General features: G+C 41.9%; 1 protein-coding gene across 1 annotated transcript in view; it reads right to left on the bottom strand.

The window, feature by feature from the left end:
* Window positions 1-4,737: 4,737 nt before the first annotated feature.
* The window catches only part of LOC137256634 (mucin-5AC-like), a 30,344-nt gene continuing 20,342 nt past the window's right edge, over window positions 4,738-14,739 (bottom strand). The window contains exons 25-42 of the mRNA XM_067794537.1: window positions 14,524-14,658; window positions 13,848-14,155; window positions 13,366-13,516; window positions 12,884-12,982; window positions 11,950-12,240; window positions 11,247-11,446; window positions 10,748-10,843; window positions 10,216-10,366; window positions 9,957-10,079; window positions 9,519-9,578; window positions 8,915-9,130; window positions 8,755-8,801; window positions 8,484-8,538; window positions 7,794-8,038; window positions 7,037-7,120; window positions 6,675-6,809; window positions 6,013-6,064; window positions 4,738-5,481 (exon numbers count right to left, since the gene is read on the bottom strand). Of these exons, the coding sequence (XP_067650638.1) occupies window positions 5,135-5,481; window positions 6,013-6,064; window positions 6,675-6,809; window positions 7,037-7,120; window positions 7,794-8,038; window positions 8,484-8,538; window positions 8,755-8,801; window positions 8,915-9,130; window positions 9,519-9,578; window positions 9,957-10,079; window positions 10,216-10,366; window positions 10,748-10,843; window positions 11,247-11,446; window positions 11,950-12,240; window positions 12,884-12,982; window positions 13,366-13,516; window positions 13,848-14,155; window positions 14,524-14,658 (2,795 nt within the window). The 3' untranslated portion in view covers window positions 4,738-5,134. The remainder of the gene's footprint in view (window positions 5,482-6,012; window positions 6,065-6,674; window positions 6,810-7,036; window positions 7,121-7,793; window positions 8,039-8,483; window positions 8,539-8,754; window positions 8,802-8,914; window positions 9,131-9,518; window positions 9,579-9,956; window positions 10,080-10,215; window positions 10,367-10,747; window positions 10,844-11,246; window positions 11,447-11,949; window positions 12,241-12,883; window positions 12,983-13,365; window positions 13,517-13,847; window positions 14,156-14,523; window positions 14,659-14,739) is intronic.

Raw genomic sequence — 14,739 nt, 5'->3', positions numbered from 1 at the left:
TCAATCAATCAGTGGCCAGATCCAAGGAGGCCCACACTATTCTCCTTAGATTGGCCAGGTGTATGGAATTCCACACAATCAATCAGTGGCCAGATCCAAGGAGGCCCACACTGTTCTCCTTAGATTGTCCAGGTGTATGGAATTCCAAACAATCAACCAATCAGTGACCAGATCCAAGGAGGCTCACACCATTCTCTACTGATTGTCTAGGTGTGTGGGATTCCAGACAATCAACCAATCAGTGGCCAGATCCAAGGAGGCTCACACCATTCTCTACTGATTGTCTAGGTGTGTGGGATTCCAAACAATCAACCAATCAGTGGCCAGATCCAAGGAGGCTCACACCATTCTCTACTGATTGTCTAGGTGTGTGGGATTCCAGACAATCAACCAATCAGTGGCCAGATCCAAGGAGGCTCACACCATTCTCCTTTGACTGGCCAGGTGTATGGAATTTCAACCAATCAACCAATCACTGGCCAGATCCAAGGAGGCTCACACCATTCTCCTTTGATTGGCCAGGTGTATGGAATTCCAAACAATCAACCAATCACTGGCCAGATCCAAGAAGTCTCACACCATTCACCTTTTGATTGGACAGGTGTATGGAATTCCAAACAATCAAACAGTCACTGGCCAGATCCAAGAAGGCTCACACCAGTCTCCACTGATTTGCACATCCAGGATGCTCACACATGAAGTCATTGCTGGGTCAGGTCAATGGAGATACTCGGCATCTACAATTTATAGCCCGAAGCTGTCTAGACCGGCACTCATTAACACAAGAAATAATCCGATTTAGACAACGTGTAGGGTTGTAGAGCTGATCATAAATGTACAAGCCACGGAAAGGACTGACATTTTATGCCGGTAATGACAACGTGCCGGATAGGATAGGTGCCGGTTTTGACAACTTCCATTGATGGAATCTCATACCATGAACCACTGATGGGGTACATCCAAGCAGCGTATCTTTCAAGGATACTCTCTCTATCCACCACTTATTGTTCCTATTCATGGATGCTCACACCATCACCCACTGGCCAGGTCGAAATATGCTCACCCCATTAACCACTGATCCCAGATATTTGGAATCAATATCAACCCCTGGTTGGTATTGTTCAGGTATGATCTGACATACCCTCACGTCGAAATGCTCCCCTAATCAACTTCAAAGCTTCTCATAAATGTCAGCATGTTTATCACGAAGATTAAGATATTCAAGAAAATGCAATAATTATTCCTAGTCACAGATTTTAAAAACACCAGTAGCACGTAACTCAATGTATCCGTGCATATTTACATATGCTCAGTCACAGGCGGTGCCTTATCTGTGTTACTGTGTCTTTATCACTGCAGGACACCTTGTTATACAATTATCCAGACATAATGAGACAATTAGAAACTGCTGTCACAGCGGTTTTCCATGCGGGCACCAGTGATTATGAAACGCTTCAATTAAGCCGACTCTAACTTGCTTGATTCTCAACACACAGGTTCAAACTCTTTATTCTTTATCTTTTATGCATGTGTGTAGTCCCTCGGTCCATGATTCAAAACTATACATAAGCAGCCTTCATTTTGCAGCGACTCCGATTGTAAACATAGTAGATAATAATGGCAAGATTTCTTAAAACCAGTGGAATTATTATAGCATTACACATCAGTCGGTTGAATTTAGACAAGGTTGTATATCAAGGAAGTGATACTCAGCTTCCACATAGTTGCAGGAACTCTTTTCACACAATCCCAAGCTGTTTGGTTTATTTATAGATCTACCCGTTTCCATATTCAGTTGATGTGAACTACACTTGAACTTGGCTATAGCAATAGGGAACTTCTTGATAGCTTTCCAATGGAGATATGGCTGAATAGATTTAAATTTAGATAATAAATACGTTTTATAGCCATTAGACGGCGAGGAATGCCATTCCTGCAAATATATGTTTTTGGGTCTTATATAGGAATTCAGATAAGGTGTATATTAGGAATATATTGATTTTCCCGCACGTATCTATTCCATCTTAGAAGTACATCCCAGCAGATATTGGTTATAACACTGACTATATCAGGTGGTCAGACTCGGTTCCATTCCGTTCCCTCTTCTCTTGTTTGTATGAGTGCTAGGATAGCCGATTGGTTCTCAACAAAACTTTACACCTAAACGCAGATGTTCACACAGACGATATTTGCACACACTAACCAGCAGTTTGATGTATGATCCTCTTGCAATTCATATGTATATGCATTTGCGGTTCGTTCCCCACGTTGTTGGAGCAATCAATCATCGATGTAACCATACATATATACATAACATACAGTGAGTGTTTCAAGTGAGTCTAAACTGTTAAAGGAAATATATATTTAGAGGTATTTATCTTGTGTTTAGGTCTCGTCACGAGACTATAAATTTTAACTCATTCACTGCACCTTATAACTCTGTTGGCCACGAACTGTAAAGAAAAAACGCATGGCAACCATAATGACACCCGGTGTTCCCAATATGATCCGGGGATCAGAAACACTACAAGCTAAGACATCAACTATGGCGGAACACTCGAAAGAAAATACAACACTCCAAAAAGGCAGATATATCACTTGCAAAAGTGAATTAAAGAAGTAAACATGAATCCAAACAATTTGTCAAATAATTACAATTTTGTTGAAACAAAACACGGTGTGTAACTTGATCATTAGCATTAACAGCATTCTTCGGGAAAACCACCCGTGAAATCCGGGTATTTGGCTTTCAGCAACCCATGCTCGTAAGAGTTGACTAACGGGATCGGGTGGTCAGACTCGCCGGCTTGGTTGACGCACGCCATCCTATCCCAGGAGTGTAGCTCGATGCTCATGCTTTTGATCCCTGGATTGTCTTGTTCAGACTCTATTACTTACCACCGCCATATAGCTGGATTATTGCTGAGTGTGGCATAAAACTAAACTCAAAGGCACTTAGTCCATCACTCTTGTTTCTCTCGATTGTAGGCTTTAATACGGAGCGCAAAACCCTATTTGATTTGGTGGGAACTCGACTACATAAGCTATCAAATAAGCTGAATTACTGTAGCTAAATGCAAGGATGTTTATTCTAAATAGCCACACGAAACCCGACTGTAGTGCCATTTGTTGATGCATGTTTTTTCCACACTTACGGAAAAAAGTAACAGTGCATAGCATAATAGATATTTGAAAGGTATAGAACTTTAAACGTGAATTGATGATGGATGGGCGTGCACGTGTACTTTGTGCAAAAAAAATACTGTCTTTTTAAATGTGTTTTGGCACCACAACTTCATACACCTGGTACTGGAAATTGAAGAAGGGTTGATTATTATCTGGTCTCTGAATGATGTTGACAACAAATTAATTTCAACATAAACTACCACGCCTTACGGAAAAATGAGCGTCTCCGCACCGTGTGTGATCTGGAGACTGGAATAGTCCAAACTGAAGTGGCGAGACATTTTGGTGTCATCGAAACACCATCTCGTCTCTGTGGACACTTTCTCAACATAATGTCAGCAAAACACTCACGATCGATTCCCGACAGCCAGTTTGACTGCTCGGACTATTCGTGGCTTACATCCACTTTGTTCCAGGGCTGTACGGAACCGTTCGAGGGAGCACAACATCTGACCCCAACGACCTGCAATACGTCCAGGTTTAATCCAGCGTCACCCAGAGGCATGTCTTGTCTGGTCCAGACAACATCTACAGTACAGTAGGCAAATTGGGATGGTATTTTGTACACTGACAACTCAAGATTTTATCTGGACAGCTAAGATGGCACGGCAAGGTTGTGCGAAATGTTGACGCGTGCACTCAACATCGACAGTTTGTCAGTTGAGGCGTTAGCGTTATGGTATGGGGAGACATCACATTTCAAGGTCGGACACAACTTGGCATTATGATCAACGTGACACGTGTCTACCAAGTCATCGAACCTGACCACTCGATCCATTATTTGCTCCATACGTTAAGAGTGGGTTGCTAAAGATTATTCTAACCCGGATCTTTACGGGCGCATATTATTTAAGAAGGTTTTCCCGATCGTAAAATCACCTGACCCGATCTCATCCACGGTATCGATGCAATATTCTCAAGACCTTCTTAACAAACTGGGATGGTGGGTGCTCTTCTCTTTCGTAGCGATTTGTGGAACATCTGTGTTTAATATACTATAATAATTTCAAGATTTTCTTTCATATGTGTACAGGTAACCTGTGGGTTCACCTAGCCTTCCAGTTGTGGTTGTTAATCAACTTAGTTCAGTTAGTACAGTGCACCCTTGTTATAATGCCCCTTGTTATAATGCCTCTGGTTATAATGCCATCCTGCATGTAATGCCATGTTTTTTGCCAGAACGGATTTCCTGTCAATACAATACCCTGTTTGTGCCAAACGGGTTATAATGCCATTTGCCAATGATTCTGGAACAGAAAGTAATGTTCCTTGATTGTAATGTTAGTTACACAACCTGCATGTGGTATACATACCTTAAATGGTTCATTGACGTTCATTAATTGATCATTAGTGTTCTAAATAGTCTTGTAATCTCAGATACATTAGCACGTGTGACAATACACTTCCTGCCATCTTTAACAACAAGACACCTGAAGTACTAGGCGCAGGGATGATCCAGTCATTCAACATTCATTAAAGGACAAACGGTGGCATTATAACCAGGGTATACTGTGTGTGTATGATTCTCATACGAAAGTACAATAGAAGTTCTGTACATTAATATTGCTTTTATTTATTTCCTCACCATGATTTTACAATAAATAAGTGTATAACATCTTGCAACAACCTAGCTATATAATTGGAAATACATTTTAAGTATAAGCATTCATTAATATTCATTGATGAAAACATAGACAATTTGTATTTTGTTGTTCAGGTATATAGGTCAGGACATTGCACATTCCAGAAAAAAGTATAACATGTATATATGTACAGTTTCATTTTGAGACAAACACTTAAACATAAATCAACTTGAGCATTGTAATCACAGGTTCATGAATAAATAGTTCTTGCATTTATGTCACATTGTCACACATTCATAGGATCGCTCCTCTTATGTGTCACTTTCACAGGGAGTCCATGGCCGGAAGCGGAAGTGGGTTTGAGATTATGCTCCTTGTGAGCATGCGCTGCAGGCGCATGTTTCCGGTACGTTGTAGGTCTTGGTGATCTTTCTTCCAGTACCACAGACAAGCTGGATAGTCTTGGGTACCGTCTTGGCTGGCTGGCAACACATGCAATCGTTGTCAAAGCCGCGCATGAGTGCGGTGTACTTGGAAGTTGAGCCGCAGTAGCCTGCACACTCCTTGAGTTCTGGTATCGGTTCTACGTTGGAGCAGATCTCACCGTTGTCATTGACCTTGAAGAAGCCAATGGATTGCTGGATCTGTCCGAACATCAGTCTTGGAGTACAGGTCTTGCACACCGAATTGAGGGAGGTGGTTGGTACCATGTCTGCAAATACAAGAATCAGGTTTGTTAGGAAAGACACGCGTGGGAACAACGAATTCGTTGCTTGGTATGTTAGTTGTTTAAAGCTACACTCAACACTATTTAAAAATACCGCAGATCTGAATAATCAATACCAGATCTTAGAAACCAATGATCGATATTATGATCCAGGGGCAGCAAACCAAGGCCACTAGTAACATTTTTTATTTATCTCGGAGACAGACATCTGGTGTAAACTCATTCACTCGCTCTAAGATATTCTCAACTAATATGACTCAATCAAAGGTTTGCATCCCATAGTGAATCGTTGATGATTCATTTCACAAACGCGATGGTGACCAAACGAAATGCTATTCCATGAAGTGTTGATCACGTGATTATGTGACATAAATGTAGCATAATCAAACGATGTAAATCCCTTCGGGTCATGTATAATGATATCCGTATTGCTGAAGTAAGAGCGTATGCATTAGATTTATTTTAGAGACAAAACTACTATATCGCTGTATTTATTACATCGGTGGCACTACCCACCTCTAGGCACGCATCGGAGACAGCATCCAGTAGAATCGTAGGCCTTTTCGCTCTGTGAACACAGAATGTTATAGTCAAAGATAAAGTTCATAGAAATATGCTTCCCTATCAACTCTATCATAAATTATCTTAACATTTAAATGAATGGTAAACGAGCAGATATTGGGCTATTTAGATCCAATTCACTGGCCACCAGACCACTGCAAACTTATCAAACTTATCATTCAGAGGTCCTGGTGATTTTTCACTAACCACGGACCACATGACCAGCATAAATATCGCACACTGACGATTAGTGGGGACGATGTGTGGGAACGTTGTCTTGAAAAATTGCCAATGCCATGCAGAACAACATGCTACTTCTTGCCTTTATCTTCTCCTGAACCTTGCTTCAGTTACACCACGTGCGCGAAGATCATTAAATTGAAATCAACGAGGAAGGAACGGATTCGAACTCATGACCACCTGTGCCACTATATCACTGTACCTGTACCACTCTTAAACGCGGGGAGGCCCTGCTACATACTTCATATACTGCTGATCACTAGATTGTCTGGTCCAGACTCGATTATTTGCAGGCCTCCGCCACATAGCTGGAATATTGCTGTGTGCGGCGTAAAATTCACTCTTTCACTAATACATCAGCTAGTTATTGTACGTACTCCTGTGCACTTGGGCAGCTTGTCGATATTTTCACACTGTACTTGAGTCTGCAGAACGATGAAGTCGCCTGTCATAACGTCAACTGTACACATCTTCTCGAAACACTTCATTGATGCCTGGATCTTCTCTCCTGTCTGTAAAACACAAGAAATATATAAATGAAAAAATAATATAAATAGACATGTAAGTATCAATACGTTCTTAACGTTTTTATTGACAGTCCAGTTCCAATGTCCAAACGTCAAAATGTGCCGCTGGCTGGAATGCTGCTGAGTGCGGTGTAAAACTAAACTCACTCACTCTCACTAAATACCAATTTATAACATATATTGATCATGTCCGATTTGTGTTAATGGCGCACCTTGTAAACCGTGCCGTTGACAACACAACCGATCTTAACACATTCTCCACAGCAGGTGCCGTCCGTTTGACGTCTCTCCTCTCCCTGGGAACATAAAGAGCAGGTAAATGCAGCGTCGTAGATTAATGTCAGGTGACTGAGTATCGATGCAACAACGACTTTACATGAACAATTCAATTTTGTGGTATGGGTAGGTTCCAGTACGTTACAAGATTGGCATATATCCACTTGTGCAGGGTAAAATGGTTACAAGACATCGTACAAATATGTTAATGAAACATAAATGAAAGCTTTAAGTACTGTAATCTTTTACATTGTTTTGAATTAATCTCAAAGTCGTCTCTAAAAATCTCATGAAAATCCGATTTAGAATTAATCTTCAGAATTAATCTTCAAGAATCAATGCTTTTCGTAAGATTCGACTAACGGGACTGGGCGGTCAGGCTGTGCAATTAAATGATTTATGTTACTAAATGAAAATAAGATACACAACCTTGGTCACATGTATTGTTATGGTGAGACATAAAAATTGATCTTCAGGAATCAATGCTTTACCTAAGATTCGACTAACGGGACTGGGTGGTCAGGCTCGATTACATGTCTGATGTTTGATCGTAGTTGTGTTCCAGTCGCGTTGAGTCCATGCTATCAGCTGCCTTATGTGGACCAGCTCGATGTGGAGCTCGATGTGACACAACCGACAATTACATAATCGAGGACGACTTAATTATGACCAATAAATGATCAGGGCACTTACCAATTTGCATACTGGACATTGTTTTTCCCGGCATGTTGTTTCTGCAGTACCACTGGTGCTGTTGACACATTGGCAGGTCTTGCACAGGCCATCCGCCCATTGCTGACCGACGGTGTGGGTCACCTCCACTGGATTGGTTCGGTCCACCTCCTTACCATTGGTCACCATCTTGGTCATTGAGTATCTGCAGATTGGCGTTGGGATGGTTGTGGTCACTACTGGGAATGGGCTTGGGGTGCCAGCAACTGGTGGGAACAAGAAAAACATCATAATATTACCTGTAAAATGCTGTGCTGTTTACTGACTCAAGATTGCCATATATAATTATTTAATATTTAATTTAAGAATCATGGACGTAATTTAATTATAAATTATCAATATTAACATTTCCACCGAAATGTCACATCTTTGCAATGAAGACGTCTAGCCCAAAAACTTAGTCCTATTCATCACTGAGAACAGTGATATCGACGTCCAAATCTCGCAAACTTTCAAATATTAGTATTTAAGACATTATCAAAAGCGAAATGCGCAACCCAGATTTGTTGATGGTAATAATAAAGAATTGTTCGGTTGGGAGTCTGTGCAAAGTTTTCAAATATGGCTTCAATAGATTAAAATATTGATGCTTGTTTTAGTCTTGTCAAATATATTGCGTCAGACATAGTGCATGTTGTTAAGTCCACTTACCACATGCCTTGGTTGTGCAGTTGCAGCCACCAACGATGTCCACGACCTGGGATCCCTGAAATACCGCAGGGACAAGACGTTAAACACTTTTCTGTTATAGTGTGACGTGTTACTAAAGGAACATAAGAGACGTTACCTTGGACACAGGTACTGGTACAGAACGACCTATTACGATTGACAAGGAACCTTCAGCTTTCAGCAGAGGCTTTTTTGTAAGGAACGTGTAAGACAGTAGACACTAGTAACAAAATTAGAGCTTGATGGTACTTACGAAAGCACATGGTGGTTGAGTAGGAACTGGACACTTTGGAGGGCACACTGAAACACAAGGATACGGTTTGTATGTACATAATTGCAAATTACAATTACCATTCTTTTTGGAAAATGTGATGCTTGAAAACATTAATCCAGTTGCAAAAAAATAAGCTCACCACAAGTGTACTCTGGGCAGCACCTGTCCCCGCTGTCGACCATGGTCAGAATCTCTGGCTTCATACAGTCCCTGGAGATCTTGGGGCATTGACGTGGCTCACAAACAACGATATACTCCTCACAGCATCCATCCGGGCTCTTCATCACCTTTGCAACCTCACCTTGGTTAAGAGGAGGCTGAACGAGGGGAGAGCACGTGACATCGACACAGGCCGCTGAAACAGTAGAATTAGTCTGTCATACTGACCCTGAAACGAACATATCCAAGAGAGCCCATGCAAGTCTAGATTATCTGGGATTATCTATATTTCCAGAGTTTTAGAAAATGAATGAAGTCTCTGGGCTTCTTTTCATTATATTTTATCACGACCTATTATGGATAGTTCTGTTTATTATGTTTATTTGAGAAACTAGATGTTAGTATATAGCAGAATATATTCCATGTTTAAATGTTCTCTGCGCAATTGGGAACCAAGTCAGCGAGCCTGACCACCCGATCCCGCTTCTTACGACAAGCATAGTCGACTTTTATGGCAAGCATGGGTTGCTGAAGACCTGTTCTGCTCTGATCTTCACGGGTTTAGTCTCAAACATCAGACTTACTTGGTGTGGGCACGTGTGGTGGAAGATGAACGGTGGTGTTGGGTGCAACGCTTGTTGTCACTGAAGCAGCATAAATTAAAAATAAATAATATGTTTCCCCTGAGTAATGACATCACTTATCAGGCCGCTGAGGACATCGTCTTTTAAGCGACATAAACGTGGTGTCCAAGAAAGTACTTATTCTTATCAATGTTTTAATAATTCGATATATTGTTAAACATGTGGAAAGCGCTTGCTGGACATTTTCAGCAATGTGACTTTCAGCATATTTATTGTCTCTGATGTTTTCATCACACGACCGAAACCACTAACTTTCTTGTCATATTAGAGGATCATTGAAATTATTCAGATACAGTTCAGTTTCAGTTTTTTTCCTGAACGATGTTCAGAATTTAGTGGCAAAACAAAACCCACAAATACATGAAATAGGGTACCTACCGATCTTATGGCGTGTGGTGTTGACGTCATTGAACAATTGTGTAGTAAAGGTGGGAGTTGTAGTTCCTGGCATCGTCGGAGATGGTTTTGCTGTGGTTGGCAATGTGAAGATCGGAGTCGATGCTGGAACACACAACACACGTCTGTCATAAACCCAGAGATCTTGATCTAGATGTTCAAGAACATTTCCCCCTAACCCCTCTCCACTATCCCATAATTGTAGCAATGTCAAGGTCGAGGTCGTATCTTGAAAACTCACCACATTCGAACTCATCGGTCGTACAGTCTGCGACACCATCACATCGGGCAGAGTTGGGGATGCACTGGCCGTTTCCGCAACGGAAGTCTCCAGTTGCGCATGCCTCACACTCGCATTCGCACGTATCCTTGTCCAGAATAGTCTCGAGACCCTGTTACAGATAGACAGGTTACTCAATAATCACATATCGCGATTTCTTAAAACCAAAATCTCTGACTTAAGAAACAGACGTTTGCTCAAAATGTGGCTTTATGGTTTTGGGGTAACACCAACCTCTCTTCACTGACGAGACCTTGTGGCAAGAAGTTCAAACGTTGGAATGATACATATCTGTATTATGCATGTATAGAAAGAGAGACTCTCGGACTAGTCATTGTTGTACACTTGGATTACATACTATATTTTCATTGTGAATGGGGCAATATTTACTTTATGTGTGTTCTGTGTACTGTCAATTTACAACATTGAAATAGATGATTTTTGTCAACTGTTCGACTAAGACATACCGTGATTTTCAGTAACAGATACTGACCTCTTTGCAGTCGGGGCAGGTCTTGGGCAGACACTTAACCTCGCCGCTCACACACTGGCAGGTATCACAGTTGCTGTTTTGGGTGATCTGACCAGGCTGGGAAAGGGAATTATAACCTCTAAACCAATGCACCAAGATGGTAAATATTGTATATTATAGTCAATTGGAATATCAATGAAAGACAGACATTTGGATTGGATGTTTTGTTTTTTAACCTTTGCTGAAGGTGTAAAATCACTTTGACTCATCTTCTTTTATCACGTCCGGAACTGAGTTTCAAAGAATAACTGACTTTTCAAATGTTATTTCAGTTGAAGAAGAAGGTCTTGAAAACCCTGTTAAATTCTACACAAAAAGGAGGAACTGTTTTATGGATAGACAACTTCTCTATTGCAAGAAGTAGTCTATGACTACATCTCTTCACCATAATGCCACTTAAAGAGATATTACCCTTGCTCAGTTTTCTAACTTCTATATGCCTCTCAAAGACGTTACTTACCAGGACAACTTGCCCATCAATCATACATGGACACTCGGCTTTGCGGACACACCTGACACCGTCACAGAAGAAGCCGCTAGAACAACCCTCCTTGGGGCACTGACTCAGGTCCATTCCTGTGTAGCAGGGGATGAGGTTGGCGTTGAAGGTGGGAGCGACGGATGGGCCGGCAGTAGGGGTGGCAGTGGGGATCTCAGACACTGGAACAGTAGTGGAGGATGTAGACGATAGAACAGTATATTTCAGGTGTATCAAGGTGTGCGATTAATGAGACAGGCCATTTCGGGGTGAGATAAGGCTTCACGGCTTATACAGTCTTTGGGGATCTTCTGACATTGACGTGTCTCACAAACAACCATATACTCCTCACTAATGGCTTTGTGAATCTAGAAGCACGATTATCGTGTGAATAAACGAGGATTATATTTAGTCAAATCTAGTATTCGAACCCGTTCACTAATATCAATCCTTTGCATTCTGGGATACAAATATCTCTTCTCGAAACACCCGATGGAAATATCTTCATGGCATGACCGTGATCACCGGTATGTTTAATATGATATATTTCCACTGGAAACAATATTCATAAAGATACATATCTTTCAGGAACATTTCCAATTACTTGACTGAAACGTGCTATGTATGTCACTACTCAGACACCTATGTTTAGACCTTCGGTGTTATTAGAGAGATCGGTACTCACAACATTCCTTGGTCTGTTTCAGACAGCCAAGTCGGACTTCGTAGTCGAAGCACATTGGCTCCTTCTGATCTGCGTTGTTGCACACAAGACCTTTCCACAGATTGCAGGTGACGGTCTGACCTGTCTCACCGGAAGCGGTGTGGTCAGGGGTGGCGGTTCGGCACTCGATGCGCATTGGCTGTTGACATGTCAGTGAAGCCTTCTTCACCTCGTCGATTGGTTCACGGTCGCCATTGGATGTAAGAGTCACTTGGCCAAGGTTGACCCATGAGTCCCAGATAACACATCCGGCTAAAGAAAAATGGTCATGTGCATTACCATGGCAATATTTAATGATCGAGTTCTAGTTCTGACTTCAGCAGTATTTCAGCAATATGATAAACATCATCAAAATGAGACCTTCACATAGTTGGTCCAAGTGAGGAACGGAACGCTACCCCAGCGAAGGGCAAAGAGTCAGAATCATCTAAGGACGTTATGTAAATGTAACGGACATTAAACACTAGAATACAAGGAACTGACACTAAACATGGTTGGTTAGTTGCAACACAGATAACAAATTAGTAACACTCAATATTACCAAGACCCATATTTAAATCTTTAAAAAAAGGTCGTCAGAATTAGGTAATAAAAAGTACTAACTATGGCAAGTTCCCTTTGAATGTACACCACTAGTTCCGTCTTATATATACCATTCCCCAAACGTAGGAGATATTCCATTGTTCGAGACATAACACTAGCCAATGCAAATAAAAAGTGGTACGTATCCATACATATGAAACAATCCAAAAGGAAGGGAGCAAATTTTCACATTTTCCCTTCATTTCTTTTCATCAACTGTTGCCTCCTTGGCCTCATCATGTGCATTTCATAAACCTCGTAAATCCAATATCCCCTACTGTTTTTGAATGGTATATGATGGTTTACTGCCTACCTGGAAGGAAGGGCGTCACTGTCTGACCAGGCGTAGTGGTGGAGGAACCGATGGGCTTGCCCGATGGTCTCAGGGGGTTCACTGGTGTTGGCGACACAGCTGGTGACGAAATCGGTATAGTTTAAGACATACACAGTTGAAGGTGAAACGACTGAAGTTACTTCTAAAAGGATGTTTTCATTGGTGTGGAGGCATATCTGGCCAAACATTACACGTAACATTAAAGTGGCCTGTCCTTTACATTTGTGTATGACCATATCGTAAACTAAATATTCTCATACAAAATTTGATTGCCTTCTTATGGACCTATCGTTCTAACTATTATGCTTTGGTCATGCGTAGCCTTAGATTTTACTCATCGACAATGGACCAAATCAGCTAGGGGACACCCCCTGTCCTGGGGCATGATGAGGCCTTGCACGGCATGACCTCCGGTATATTCAGGGAGTGCCATGTCGTATATGCATCTGGACATCACTTACTTGGGTAGCTCTCGAAGCATCCGTGGATCTCGAATCTAAGGGCCATCATGCCACTCCATGTCTGAGGGCTGATCCTTATGTAACGGGCTCTGACTGGAGTCATGAACATGTTCGTCACAGGGGTCTCGTTGTCGAAGTTGCCGGAAAACACCTGGCAAAGAATAAGGATTAAGTATACCAAGTGGCTCAATAACACTTTTTGTATACTTTTTTTCGTATCGAAGTTTCCTGCGTCCGTATTTGTTGTCAACTGATACTATTTAAAGAGCGAGTGATTCCAGTAACAATAATCCAGCAACATCGCGGTGGAGGATAACATAAACCAAGGAAATGAACACGGATGTTGGCCGACCCAATTGCCCTCAGTTGTGATACAGTAGTGTTTTGATGATTGCATATAATATCAGTCCTAGCTGAATCAAATTCTGGAACGACTTGGCACCGTAATGTGTTTCCAGGAAAGCTTAACCAAATGCACCAACCATATCCTCTCCCTTGGTCTCTCTGTAGGCGTTCCAGTTGGCACCGTCGTATGAGTAGAACACCTTGTAGGAGGTCACGTAGCTAGGAGCTGTCGGTCGTCCTTGGGTGGTGACACCGGTGATGATCCTAGGAGCGAGGAAGTCCACCTGGATGTATTGTTTCTTGTTCTCCTCAGCAGCCAGCCAGGCGCTGTTTCCTCCAAGACGTGCACTGATGGCAGAGTGGAGGCCGTCGCGGTAGGAGGAGGCGGAAATCATGTCGTTGCGAATGAAGCCGTTAGCCATACCCATGTCTTCTTTGCATCCAGCTGGCAACACGGAGAAAGTGGGTTAGTTGGGTATGGTGCTTTATTTGATGGCATCATAAGGACTACAGCGATGAGAGACGCGACTGGTGTTCATTGAACGACGCTATTTGTGTGTTGAACTTTGCGAATGAGTTGTATTTCTTGTTATATTACAGCTTGTGGGCGGAAAGCCGTTACAGTTTTGTTCAATATCCACAAACACAGTTGTGGCTCAGACAAACCAAGAAACGAAATCGGGGTAAATCGGGACTCACACCCATAGTAATACATTTCTGAATTGCCAAATGGATGTAACTGTGAAAAGTGAACAGCTATGCCAAAGATGATTGGACGCTTATAAAACAAGGCTCACTATCAAAATGACTAACCTGGTATGTTTGGTGTTGGGCTGGCTGTAAGTTGAATTCCAGGACTTGCTGTAGGGGTTCCACTTACGCCTTGTCCAGGGCTTGCAGTTGGGAGGCCACTTCCGGTCTGACTTGGTGGGCTAGCTGTTGGTACACCTATGAAGCGGTGAATGATTCCTCATTAAACAGTTCACATGTACAAGTATGCAATCGTACTCACATTTTCAATGATTTTGT

The sequence above is a fragment of the Haliotis asinina genome, chromosome 11 (assembly GCF_037392515.1).
Source record: "Haliotis asinina isolate JCU_RB_2024 chromosome 11, JCU_Hal_asi_v2, whole genome shotgun sequence".
Classification (NCBI taxonomy): domain Eukaryota; kingdom Metazoa; phylum Mollusca; class Gastropoda; order Lepetellida; family Haliotidae; genus Haliotis; species Haliotis asinina.
The sequence above is the reverse complement of the archived record's forward strand: the minus strand, read 5'-3'. Positions and strand labels throughout refer to the sequence as shown.